This window comes from Eleginops maclovinus, chromosome 3, assembly GCF_036324505.1.
Source record: "Eleginops maclovinus isolate JMC-PN-2008 ecotype Puerto Natales chromosome 3, JC_Emac_rtc_rv5, whole genome shotgun sequence".
NCBI lineage: Eukaryota > Metazoa > Chordata > Actinopteri > Perciformes > Eleginopidae > Eleginops > Eleginops maclovinus.
The window spans coordinates 20,835,459-20,849,662 of record NC_086351.1 but is presented as its reverse complement, the minus strand read 5'-3'; the positions used below and the strand labels follow the sequence as shown (position 1 = coordinate 20,849,662).

Here is a 14,204-nt window from a genome sequence, read left to right as displayed (position 1 = left end):
TCACTTCATGAAGCAGTTTGATTTACCCGCTGCTTTTTCTGGGGCTTGCATGCACACTCCACTTGTTCTGTGGTTTACATAGAGCCTTTATAAAATAGCACAAAGTATTGAAGATTGATAGTAACTATGGTACATAATTATTTAGTACCAATGTAAAGGTACTCCCTGTTAGAGTCTGATGTGATCTCATGATCTGGTTTCCAGCATTGATATCTACCAAAACAATATAGTATTACACAAATGTATCAATTGTGATATACCGTTTTTTAAAATATATATTGTTGTTTTATATTTAAGTATAATGTATACATTTCCATTTCAACTTCTCTATGTTTATTCAAATATTTCTAAATAATGGGGTTTTTTTTATCTTCCAGGAAAGAAAGTTCTTCTGAGTCAATTCTAGGATTCTTATTCTGTTGCAATCACATATATTGGCCACTAGAAGGAGCCATAGTATCATAAGACGCATTTCACAACCACCCTACAGAGCGTTTGATGTTTGTTAATAACAGTAAAGCAAACAAGAGATGATGTGTGCCATTTACCAAGGCAGTTAGTGTCACCGTGAGAGCAAATCGACAGTCTAAACATTCTGTCTTGCACTAATGAAAATATTACAGTCAGTCTGGCGCTGTAAAAAACGTGTGTTCAAAGTATTTCTGTGAGAAACTCAATTAGAAGTACCCATTCATATCCGAGCCTTACACTAAAACCCATCATTGTCTTTTAGCAGAAATGAAGTGACCAGACATTGTAAAACAATAATCAAAACCATTTTAATGTGGCAAAAAGATGTTGGATTATAAACTGACAATCATTGTGTCGCTGCTTATTACAGTAAAACTAACCTTTGAAGGTCTTTCCCCAGATGTGTTATCATAACATGTAATGTGATAACAAGTGCAATATTTCATAAGTTCGGCAAACGGCTGTCATTTCACATTTTTTAAGCCTTCTTCATTTCAGCAATTTATAAACCAACTATTTGTTAAAATGTATTTTCAAACTACCATAGGCAGACATCACAGACATAAAGCCCAGTACCTCTATGTGTTGCCACCATTCATTTCACAGATATAGATCATTGAGAAAATACTACGCACAGCCGTGTTCCTATCCCATCTTCATGTCTTGTGATTATGCTGCATATCAGCGGTTACCCTACATCACCGGGGCTCATTGTGTGTCCAGTGCATTAAAGTTTGCATGACTGCATAGTCATACTGTCCACTGGCCAGCTGTACGAGTCCACAGCAAACTCATCATAATCAGTGCTGTAGGTGAGTGAGTGCACGTATGCTTCTTTGTCAGACGGCTCGGGGTAAAGTGTCGCCATGTTGTGCTTATAGGCATACTCGATGATCTGTAATGCAAAAACATTGAGGATTTAAGGTTTTGCTGTTTCACTAGTCACTATACAGCTAGACTCTTAGAGATTGTGAGGTACATCTGGTCTTTATTGTGTGTGCACTGAGCTCTCACCTTGACAGCTAGTTTGAGAGAGGCCCCCCTGATGGAGCTGAGAGGAGGATACAACCGTCCCTCTGCCAGATCCTTCTCTGTCACCAGGTCAGCAAGAGCCTGTATAATGATAAACACACAGCTCAGGTTTACAGTAGAGAGGAAAATCAGGGATTACATATTCTTCCAAACCCAAATAATCAGAAAAATATCCCAACGGACCGAAAGCCTATTTGTCCAATGGCCTGTTTTTCACAGTTTACACCACCAATCTGTCTCTCTCTGTATATATCATACTTAGAGAATAGGACTCATGCCCTTTTCTCCAGTCCCAAAATGACCCATTGGACCAAATATAGATTGTAGTTGCGTGTCTAATAAGACATTAAACCATATGAATCTTTGGATCTTGAAAATGTTCATCCAGTTTACACTACGGGTCTCTGTCTCTTACTCTGTACATGTTATACAGTTAAATTAAACTTAAAAGGACTTTATTCCAATCCCCAAAAGTACAAAAAACAACCCATTGGACCAAAAGCCGATTTGTCTAATAGCCTGTTTTCCTGATAAACGCAGATTCTTAACAGTTAACACCACAAATCTCCATCTCTGTGTATAGTCACGCAGTTAACTTAGTGTCATAAGACTTGTGCCCTTATTCTTATTCATAAAAGTAAAAGAAAAAGCCAATCAGACTGAAATAACTTTTAACCAACTCCATTTCAGAGACTAATAATACACTTACATTTATACACAGCTACTGTTACAAGTTATATTTGACATTAAACATGATGAGCTTGTAAAATATGAACCCTTACACTAACCCTAAAATTAGCTCCACCTTGACCAACTACAGTTTTAAAATGCTAGTCACACGATTATGCATCCAACGTTATAATCCAGCCTGCCTGTAGGCTATCCATTCCTATCCTTCAACAATAAACCATTGAAATCAAGTCTTGCATTAAATGCTGGACCTTTTCTTGTAAAAGAGTTATTTTACAGTCTGGTATTGCTACTTACGTATACATTCTAAATAGTTTTGTCACTGTCAATAATACCATGTACCATGAAAGGCTCCAGGCATTGATTAAATATTCAAGATATTTATTTACTGAGACTATTTCAAAAGGATATAAAAGATTTGAAAAGGTTGGGAATGAAGTGTATATGTCAGTGCATTACCTCTGCTGCAGTGAGGAAGATTTCCTCAGTTATATGTCGGATGCCGCAAGCGATGACCCCCAGGCCCACACCGGGGAAGATGTAGGCGTTGTTTCCCTGACCAGGGTAGAACGTCCTCCCATCAGACAGGGTGATGGGGTCGAATGGGCTGCCACTGGCAAAGATTCCCCGCCCCTACAGGACAAGGAGTTAGGGTATTGTGTTTGTTTTAAAACAAATGTTAATATCATTACCCCGACAATGTTTTCAGTCGGGTTTGTTAACTGTTTGTTAGCAGGATTACAGATAAATGACTGGCCCAATTGTCATGAAACCAAGTGGAGAATTGTAAAATGGGCGACAGGGGAACCCATTTAATTATGGAGATTACTTTTACTAATGGGAACAGCCTTGGCCCTTCTAGGTAATATTAATAGTTTTATTCACTCTTTCATTAGCAATGAAAGCATTCATAGCTACAGTATGTATGCAAGGTCGCAACTAACTATTGTTTTCTAAATCAATAACTGTGTGGATTATTATCTAGATCAAAAGTTCATCGTTTGGGCTGTGAAATGTCAGGAAATAGTAAATAATGTCCATCCCAGTTTCTTAAAATCCCTGGTGAAGTCTTTAGCTGTCTTGTTTTGTCAGTCCAAAACTCAAAGATTTCCTTTTCTTTTCGTAAATCTACATATACAACACTTTATCCATTTCTGCACGAAAATAACTTTACTGTTTAAGGGATTATGAATAAGTAGGCGATAATTAGACTACTAATACTGCCATGGAGAGGGTCCTGGGAGAGTACCTGTGTGAGGGTGTAGCACTGCTCAGCAGTGCATTCAGCTTTGCTGGTCGGGTTGCTGAGGGCAAAGATGATTGGCCGTTCATTGAAGGAAGCCATGTCTGTGATGATCTGCTCAGTGAAGGCTGCGGCAATAGCTGCCACACCTGAGACAGGAAGCAGTTAGACATGAGAAATATATTCTATTTCCTTTGGAATGTTTTAAAAGGTGGTTGAATGAGATAGCTATCCATAGTCAGTGTATTAGCTATAGTAAAAGGGAGTTAGCACACCCCAAACTTTGGAGAAACATACTCCTATAGCCACCTACAAACTATTCACTCAGCTTCAAATCATGCTCAATTCTCACTCAAGTCAAGTGGCGATTCTTGCTTCCAATCCATCAATATCATCTATTGAAAACAATTCTGACAATCTGTTATACAGATAGCTTCAAACTTGCTATCTTTTGAAAACATCTAATACTTTTTATTGTTTTTGCTTCTTTTTTTTAAATTTACCAATGATCGCTGTGGGTTTCAGTTCATGAACGACATCCTCCAGTTTCCTCATCTGTGGGTGCTCATGAGCAAACCTCTCCTTCTCATGAGTCAGGCTGTCTCTGCCCTGCGGATTTGGAAAGGAAGGATGAAGAGGAGGACACAAAAGACATGAAACCATCTGTGGAAAAACAGAAACCTAAGAAAACACTTTAATTACTGATGGAAGATTTCTTGGAAGTTGGAAATCAGTGAAAAAACAGAAGGTCAAAAGTAAGGAATATTCAGTTCAGAGAAAGGATGAAAAGGACTGAGAGTGGTATTGGTGGATTTGAGGAGACAGTGATAAAGATTGGAATTAAGTACAGAGGATGAGAAGGAGGAGAGTGGGATGAATAATGTGGATATGGTAGAAAAAACAGATGTGTACCAGATGTTAGTGTAGGAGCCCTTTGCAGTGATTCCAAGGAAAAAACCTGTGCTATAAATTAACATGGTAAATGTTTTTTCCTGTTTGTGGAGGTAACTGATGTCTAATGCCTTGGGAAAATCCACCCTAAGAGATCCTGAACCTGTTCTAAAAATCTGTGGTGTTTTGTGATATTCAGGACTTTGTGATTTGTTTGCTAAATTCCAAATAACTATTGATTCTGGTCACCTATTGGTCAGATTACATTGGAATATGTCATGTGAAGTATTTTATCCTGAAACCTTGACAATGAGGCCCTTGGAATCCACCATCCAAATCTTTTTCAGACACTCTTCCTTAGCGAGTCCCTCCTTCTCCATGGCCATGGTGATCAGTTCTGCAATCCCCATCGCTGCCTGCGAGAGGACAAAGGGAAGGATAAAAGAGGAGCTATATCAGGAGGGTTTTTTAGATCAACTGTGCGCATGGTGTTAGGACTGACCCATTATTTTAGAATTTAGATTTGCAAATATCTAAATATGAACTCTTGTGGTCATTCTTGCTCTAAGTGTGCTGCACATACCTCCCCTGCTCCTTGGAATACAATGGTATGGTCGCACATTTTGCTCTTAGTGATGCGGAGAGCGGCCAGGAGTCCAGCTACTGCCACGGCAGCAGTACCTAAGGAGAACAACAGACATAAACACTTAATATACTCTTACTGACATTATTCATAAGTTCTATGACACTCATGTTACTGCTGTATGTTCAAGAGTGATAGAGAACAGTGGTTAAGGAAACAAAATGAGTAAGATGATGGATGAAAGAGCAGTTAGAATAACATCCGGATGTTTTCTCGCTGTATGGCAAATAATACAAAATAAATAAATAAAACATATAGCAACTTGTTCTATATAGTATATAGTATATATATAGTATGTTCTATATATTTATAAAAATGCATATTAAAGAAATGGCAGAATAATTTATTTGTATCTGATATATGTCAGTTATTTTGTTAATCTTTTAAGCATTAGGTAAAAAAAATTGCCTCAATAATAAATAGAAAATTCAGGAATCTGGCTGGTATGAATGTTTTGAAAAAAATAAAAAACTGAATCTCCCATTTCCTGATAACAGCATGATATCCATATGTTCTATAAGTGGATCATCCTACAAATATATTCATATTTTACAAGGATAATGTTGTTTATTGAAAAATGAATAAAAGGATAAGATTAAGAGACAATGGCCACCAATTACCATCTGTGTGTGAGTGTGTGTGTCGTTTTGTTACCTTGAATGTCGTCGTTGAACGTGCAGTACTTGTTGCGGTACTTGCTCAGCAGACGGAAGGCATTAACATTTGCAAAGTCCTCGAATTGAATCAAGCAGTCCATTCCATACCTGTAAGAAGACAGAAATAAAGGTGACAGGACTTTTAATAGACTCTTGCACACAGAGAAAGCGGTCTCCACTTTAATACATTATATTGCTGTCCTGAGGGGGGCGCTCTCTCACCACATAACACAGCATCGGGTAATAAATCAAATGTGATGCTGGCTTCTCAGTGCAAAAAAAAAGGATTTTATTCAGATTTCAAGTATAAAGCGTTATATTAAAATATAAAGTAGAAAGGAGCACTCTTCTGTCTGAAGTCAAGTCTTAGGTTAAATTAAAGCCACATAACTTAGTCTCTAACTCTAGTTTAATAGACATTTGACAAGCTGACACCTGTTTTCCCCAACTTCAGAATGCGTTTCAGTGATGGAGGACAAACCTCCATAAAGGAGTATAATAACAGGAGAAAAGAAAAGAGCATAGTGCCCACCCAGTCTCCCAGTAAAGCAGCCGTGTTCAATTTAACAAGATGTTGCTCAGACCTCCTATCACAAAGTCAATACAGGAACACAGGAGCCTGTGCCTATAAGCTCCAACAAAAACATTGTGCAACAAAAATAAGCTGTAAGGTCAGCATTATGGGTCTTTAAATTAGATTTAGCAGCACCAGAGAGGAATCCCCAGTTCCCATGCCTGTCAACATATGGGACTTTTGTTCAGGAATTTACTGGATGTTTTCAAAGGGACTGCTGCTGCTTTCCAAGATGAAAGACGGGTTCAGCTGAAGGAAAAGCAAAGAACTACCTTGTGTAGGTGTACAGGATACAAATATGTCTTTAAGCAAATGGCAGAACGATCTCGAAAATGTAATTTCATTACTTAAAAGATACATTTACAGTCGCTATTACTACAATCAGAATATAGACTTAATTACTATTCAGCATGAAATACTAGTTTGCCACTATTTGAAACTTTTGCAATCTGAAATGATAACCGTCAATAGCAGATGTTATCAGCTTTAGCTACCTAGCTAAGTAAGCATCGTTAGCTTTATCAGAATCAGAATCAAATTCATTGCCAGGACATTTACACATAAAAGGAATTTGATTTGGTGTCTTTTTTGTTTAGAAAAAGGCTATTACTAGAAGGATGGATCAGCATGTTAGCTAAGGTAACAATAGATAACAAGTTGTTGCTGTAGTGTTACCTTCTGCAAATCCACAAAATTGGGGAGGGAAAGCAGCTGATCACGTAAAGTTAAATTCTGGTATGGTAGAACTGGCTTCCGAGTGGGGAAACCATATAAGAGTGGATGCGCTATGTTAAATGTGAATCTTTTCATTATACATTTTACCCAAAACTTTACCAAATGTAGTTAGTTAATGACATGCTAGTTGAAATAAATGCTGATTCAGGTGAAAGCAAGAAGCTAACATGTTAGACTTGCTAATGTATGCGGTTTATGTTACAGCAGATAAATATTCAGTTTTATCCATTGCTAATGCTCCTGATATTGGCTTTCAAAGGTTAAAAGAAAAACACCACCTCCCTAGCTCTTGCAATAATGTGCATGCTCCTATAGTGTGCTGCAGGGATGACGGGATTTTAAAGACAACATGGAAGTTAGCATAAGGCTAGTTCCCTCACAAATTGTATTTTTCCATTGAATTTGGATTATTGCAGAAAACCTGATCTGTGGCAAACACTTATTATGATAGCCTACTCACACATTTAGTTTAACAAGATAATCCTCATAAATGAATACCACTTAAAACTACAGCATGGACTTCCCTTTGTACTATAGATGGATATACCTTCAAATTGAAGGGTTGGAATACTTGCAAATGGTGAGAAGTGATGATGTTTAATGTCGCCAACAACCTCCGTAGTTTCATTTAGCTATTTGTTAGGAACCATATTTTTTGAAAGACAACAATGATAAATGTTCAAACTGTACAAGAGGGGTACTACATTGCATATTTTATGTAATGAAACAGAAGGTAAAACAATATTAAGCTTGTTTTGAACATATTTGAGTCATTTAACCAAAAAATCCTATTCATTTTTGAGTGGAGGAAAGCATAGGTGCAAAATGCTGGGGGTTTAAGGACTAATTCTTGTAAAACTCGATTACAGCTCAATGAAACACATAACACCACATACAAACTTGACACACCTGCTGCCCCTAGTTAAATGAGATATGCTGGGATTGGACAGCCACTGTTTAGGGAGGGGTTCCAAAAATGTTTGTTGAAAGGATTGGGTTTAAGATGTTCTGTTTGAGGAAAACCCTTGCAACGGAGAACTTTTTACAGTGCAATAACGACAGTAAAGCCATCTTGAGGATGTGACTGTCTGAATGTATATATTAGCAGTATAACTTTTACTAAGACACTTTCTCAGCTAAAAAACAATGGGAGGAAAGGGTGGGGTCTACTGTAACCTGTATTAAAAACACCAGGGATAGTGTTTCAGTGAATGAAGGAAATTGAGGACAGGCCAAGAAAACAGGCCGAGCCGGCATGAAACCGATACCTGCAGCCCTGTCAGTCAACTGAACAACAGGAGGATGTTTGAAGTTCTTCCTCAACTCTGTTTTACTTTATTTCAGAAATATAGAATTTCTCCATTCTATATTTTATTTCTCTTTGTCTTTCCATAAAACCGCACCTCATACCTCATAAGGAAAAGGATCCTCGTTTGCACTGATGTCGTAAATTCACTAAAGCTTTTTCCCACTTGCTACAATTGCTGCTAAACTGCTTAAACCTTCAGCAGGGGGATGAAATTGAGCAGAAATGGGACAAGAACGAAATGCAGGATGAGAAGCAACTGAAGCTGTGTTCAAATGCAATAAAACGGTCTATCTCTGGGTCAATGTTTCCTTCCCTCTGCCACTCTGCAAGACACTGATTCCTCATGCAGAGATTGACAGCCCAGCTGACTAACTGCCAACACAGCAGTAGCACTGAATTGAGAAATGTGTTTCCTATCAAGCAGAGAGCATTAGTACAGCAAGGAGAGCTTGTGAAAAAAGGAGGAATAATGAGGCCAAGTAGGGAGCTATAAACTTTTCATTGTGTTGGGGCTTTTGGAGACAGAGACAGGCGACATAGATGTGGCCTCTGCCAGTGCAGCGCCATCTGGCATGGTTTTAATGCAATGACTACTGGAGAGGTCACACCAGTTCACAAAAAAAAAATCAACCTGCCTATACAGAAAGAGTTTTGGAAGTTAAGTTCCCAGTAGATGTTTAGTCACACAATGCAAGTATTCTCACTTTCAAATGATTGTAAAAAGAGACCTTTTAGACATTGAGTTCTATGTATTACTTTAAAATCATAGCCCAGATAGGCCAGCTGCTCCTGAGAAAGGCTGAACTGTGAACACAAGTATATTTATGGGTACCCACTGACCATAAACTACAGATCTGTGGTTGTGGTACCGTGCAAAAAGAAAGGAGCATCTTCCCAATGCAGAAAGCTCTTTACATCTCGGCCAGAGCCATAAAGATAGGGGGTGAGCTTTTGACAATGTGTGTGTGTGTGTGTGTGTGTGTGTGTGTGTGTGTGTGTGTGTGTGTGTGTGTGTGTGTGTGTGTGTGTGTGTGTGTGTGTGTGTGTGTGTGTGTGTGCTTTCCCTTAAACAAAGCTTGTCTTGGCGGCCATTTGTGTGGTTGTTGTCCCTATTCTGCCCTACAGTCTGTTGTCTTTCCTTGGCAACCCCCTAATGGAACGCCAAAATCTGACAATGCACCTTTTTGCCAGCTAAACAAGGGAATAATTGTTAGTAAGTAACACAGCAGGAAAAACTGTTAATAACATTGTAAATATATTGCAACCATGTATTGTTCATCATTATGGTGTGCATGATCATTTTAGCTGGGAAACCACACATTTGCTATTTGGGGGAGGGATTTACTCTTTATGGCTTTAAAATAAATATGTGTTGCCTATGTTCTTAAAATGATATTAAATTATTGGCAAACAGTAATCTAGATTGTGGTCCATGGATCCATCCAATATTCTAAACTGAAGTAACCTTTCTGTCATAATTGAGCCTAAATAAATTAGCTTCATACATATTTTCACTCAAAGACAAACTAAAACTGAAGTGTTTTAAAAACTAAACTCAGTATACGAAGCTAAAGTTATCACTTCAAATGAATATTTTGTTGTGCTCATTTCCCAAATTTTCCAAGTACTTATTTTCAATGTGTTACTAATATTGACAGAAAAGGAGAAAGGTACTACTGTTGTTACAACTTTGAACTCAAAGCAGAGTTCACGACTTGTTGAACTCAAATCCCAAAACAGTGACTTTGTTCCAACTCTCATGACTGTTCTGAAAAAGAAAAAGTGTATCCCTGCTGTTTAGATTTGGCAATGAGATTAGTTTCGGTCTCTTTTTCCAGCACTTTGTCAACAGCAGAGTCTGTTCAGTGACTTTCTGAGACCAAAAGGGCTCTGGAGGGAAAGAGTTTACATCTGCCACCAGGATGAACCTGTCTACTCCTGCTTAAGGGTGTGAAAATGACAGGGAGTAAAAACGTTGTTTCTGATACGGCTGCTTAGACGGCTTCCAGTGTTTGCAGGTATAAGAAAAAGTCTTGGGTTCTTGGGTTGACAGTGAATCTAACCAACGGTTTCTCACACAGCTTTTTGGTTAGTGTTCCCTTTGTGACTGAATACAGCAGTTTTACGACACGGAATGTTCCTCCATAACAAGTGGCTATAATCAATAGCAACAATGGATCACATGATTTCTTTCTGTGTCACATAAGGTCATTTTTTAACTGTAGCTGTTTGCAATAAAAAAGCCAACAGCTGACATGCAAAATAAAAACTAGCTGGAGAACAAAGTGGAGGCTTTAGCATGTAATATCATGAATATTTTTCTTTGGAGTTGCTAAAGAAGGAAACATATCTTAAAGAAGTTTAAAATGAAATTAATTTGATGAATATGTTAATACGTTTTTTTTAAAAGGAGATAATATGGCAGTACGGTGTTTACAGTTTGTTCCAGCTAGCCCAAAGTGACATATGAACAGACTGACAGTTTCTCTGATGCCAAAATGTAATCCTGGCAGCTAATTTTCCAATTCAATCCAGTAGACTAACCATCAAAGGGTACACCAACACTGTACCCTGCACTTAACAGAAGAACAACAAGAGGAGGAACAGTTGGTATTACAAGACAGGACAGGCCAGGACTACCCATTAAGCATTCCATACTTAGTAAATATCTCTGCAGCACAAAACATTGAAATGGACATAAAATGCTAATTTTCAGGTTCATATTTGTGCTTTGTGTCTCTACTGTGACATGTCTCCATGCTTTAATGTTCAAAAAGCCCTTTATTTTACTCATACTGCCTGTGCTGCGGCACCTCTTTCTCCCTCTGTCTGAAACCAGAGCCCAGTCTGCTCTGATTGGTTAGCTGGCCGGCTCTGTTGTGGTCAAATGTTTAGAGATGTGTCGGAAATGTACCGGCCCTTATCCTATCACGTACAATGCGTTGGAGCGCTAGCCAATAGAAACCTGAGTGTTTCAAAGCGATGTCACTGTGGTACGGAAATAAACAAAGGTTTACAATGCAGCAGTCAGGCAGCTGGGGGAAGTTTTGGGAGATAAACTCTCTCTGGGGGGAACTTTGGAAACTTAGCCTTTGCAGACCATTTACATGCAAAAAAACCTACAATATAAAACACTACAGGAAAGGGAAAACCACAAAAAGCTTAAAGGGGCCTCTTTGAACTTTGTTAAAATAGAATGCATCTTTTTTAAATCTAAAAAGGTCCTATACAGTATGTAACAATATGGATGTATCGCTTTGTACAGCCAATTTGTGAACGGATGTAACATGACATAAAAATGGAGACCGAACGATCTTGTTTGCCCATAACCGTGGACCTATATCTATCTAAAGGATATGGGATGATTTAGCCTAAAACCTTCAAAAGTAAATGACATTCATAGTATATTTGCTCCTTAGTGCCTTAGGGAGACTAGACACTTGCAGAGGGGAACTAACCTTTCCTGCCATGGCGCTGTTTAAGCTATCTGGAGCTGTACTAGCAGCACCACACATAGCTTCTTTGTGCTTCAACAAGTTTTATTATGCTGTGATATATGTTGGCCACTGTTATACGGGTAGCAGAATGAACAAAACATACCTAGACCTATTGTTTTCTGAAGTAGTACTTTCAGGATTTTTTCTTTTTACTTATTGCCAAACCTGTCTAATATATTGGGAATAAATGCCTGTGTCATTTTTATTAATGTAAGATAGTAAGACAAAGAATGCGATACATGAGGTGCTCTCCCATGTGGCGAATCAATCAGACATTGGTGTTATGTCGGGGTCAATCTGTGGGACAGGGGAGTAAACGTGTGTCCCGGCTCCTTCAGGAAACACAATCTTTATTCAACTGAGACCTGATGAAATCTGAATCTCCAGCTAATAGGAAGTAGGTGGATGTCATACATACTTATATTGATGGGGGGTGGGGGTTACTAGAACAGAGGAAGAGTGATTCCTTTAGTCGGAGTTAGGAGGACGTCTGTAAAGAAGGTCACACACAAGGGTGCTCTGTCCAAACACAGCTGCCCAACTTGTGTGCATACATATGCAGTTGTGCACACACACACACACACACACACACACACACACACACACACACACACACACACACACACACACACACACACACACACACACACACACACACACACACACACACACACACACACACACACACACAGTCTGTTACCATGGTCCTACAGCCTTAATAAATCCCCAGCCCCTCGCTCTCCTGAGAGCCAGCATCTCTCAGCACACATTATTTCTCAAATCCCCGAGCCGTCATTAAAGGCAAAGACGCATTCTGCATACTTTCTCCTCTCTTATATTCTGTTGCTTCTTTCATCCATCCATCGGCCTATTTTGTCCCTGTTTCTTATACTCCAGCTGCCAAGACTTCAAAAATTGTTCAGAATAGTATTTGTGTACTCGTATCTTTATTGAGTACACCCTTGACCATATTATGTCAGTGACCGTAAGATTTTTTACATAAAATACCCTTTTGGTTTTATTTAAGTACTGAAAGTAATTTAGTTTAAGGGATTAATATAGTGGATGAGTTTATTTATATACGAGAAGGAAATATAGCGCTACTTTCAGCAGCTGTTTAGCTTAGCTTAGCACAAACAACATAGAAAACAGGGGGAAACAGCTAGCCTGGCTCTCTATCTAATCTAATCTAATTATTAGCGCACAAATTGACACTTTTCATTTAATTTTTGGGGAAAACCAGCACATTGTGGTTATACACCAGCGTAAGAACCAGAATACTGTAAAGTCTGGCTCATAGCACTGCATAAAACCTTGATGTGTTGTTTTAAAAAAGTAGATTTTAACTGTGCAAATATTAGAATCTGCTGAGACACAACTCCTGTTTGGATGTCGGATCACGTCCCAAAAGAGCTGGTTATAACAGGTAATATTAGCATAATATGCATGCTCCTAAACACATGTGCATCTATATTTGATAATGACAAAGCTGCACTTAAGAGGGAAAAAGCTCACACATTATTGCTGCGTGATTTAAAGCACAGTTTTTTCTGGTAACGTCTACTCTAATGTGTGTAATTTTCACTTCCAGCACATCCCTTCTATTTCAGAAAGCTCTGCTGAGCCTTATGAAATGGGACTGTCACGAAGAAATCTGAACAAGCTAAAAGAAAAACATAGGGATTAAGGGTGATAACAAAGGTTAGTGTTTCTTTGACAGAAAAGATTGAGTTCAAAGTTTTGAAACCTTTGCTGAGCCTTGTGATGAGGGTGTGTGTAGAAGCAATGGGATTAAGGGATGATTCATTTCTGCCTGGAGAACAAAGCGGCAGACAACACCTGCTGATTATTCTACAAGAGCAGCGGCTGGAGGAAATCAAACACTTAGCATTCTCCTTCAGTATTTTTAAATGTTGGATAAAAGAAACCCTCTGTACTTATTCTGTTTATTTATGATGAATCAATCTGGACTCTTATAGTTTAGTTTCTAAGAAAACTAAACAAGAATATTACTTGAAAGGCTGCAGAGCTGTAATCATTCATTCAATCTCTGAGCCCATAATTACTTATTTTCCACCAATCTGGCTCCTTTGGGGAAAAAGCTCCACTGTTCCCTGTAGTTGAGAAGCCACCCGGTTATTAGAGTCATGGCTTGCTATTGCCAGCTGGAGGGCGCCCAGACCCAGGCTTCTGCTGCTGGACTCTGGCTCTCTGGGTTAGGACGGGTCTTAAACAGGCCCATGTGTGTGTGGCTTCATGGCACACAGGGACCCACAGATATACAGATATGCCCGCATGCATGCAAGGCTAGGGTATACAAAAGTCTCATTAAGGACAAGACTGCAATACACACAAGAAGCCCAGAAGGGAAGCAGTATGACTCATTAACTGCAGCTCAGAGTGGAGGAACAGATAAGATCAGTGAATGAAAACTAAACAAACAGCAATATGGAATATTAAACA

At 38.7% G+C, this 14,204-nt stretch overlaps 1 protein-coding gene across 1 annotated transcript in view; it reads right to left on the bottom strand.

Moving 5' to 3' along the window:
• Nucleotides 1–760: 760 nt before the first annotated feature.
• me1 (malic enzyme 1, NADP(+)-dependent, cytosolic) overlaps nucleotides 761–14,204 on the bottom strand; it is a 79,241-nt gene continuing 65,797 nt past the window's right edge. The window contains exons 7-14 of the mRNA XM_063880358.1: nucleotides 5,625–5,734; nucleotides 4,911–5,008; nucleotides 4,630–4,743; nucleotides 3,940–4,045; nucleotides 3,443–3,585; nucleotides 2,653–2,826; nucleotides 1,486–1,584; nucleotides 761–1,366 (exon numbers count right to left, since the gene is read on the bottom strand). Coding sequence (XP_063736428.1) covers nucleotides 1,199–1,366; nucleotides 1,486–1,584; nucleotides 2,653–2,826; nucleotides 3,443–3,585; nucleotides 3,940–4,045; nucleotides 4,630–4,743; nucleotides 4,911–5,008; nucleotides 5,625–5,734 — 1,012 coding nt within the window. The 3' untranslated portion in view covers nucleotides 761–1,198. The remainder of the gene's footprint in view (nucleotides 1,367–1,485; nucleotides 1,585–2,652; nucleotides 2,827–3,442; nucleotides 3,586–3,939; nucleotides 4,046–4,629; nucleotides 4,744–4,910; nucleotides 5,009–5,624; nucleotides 5,735–14,204) is intronic.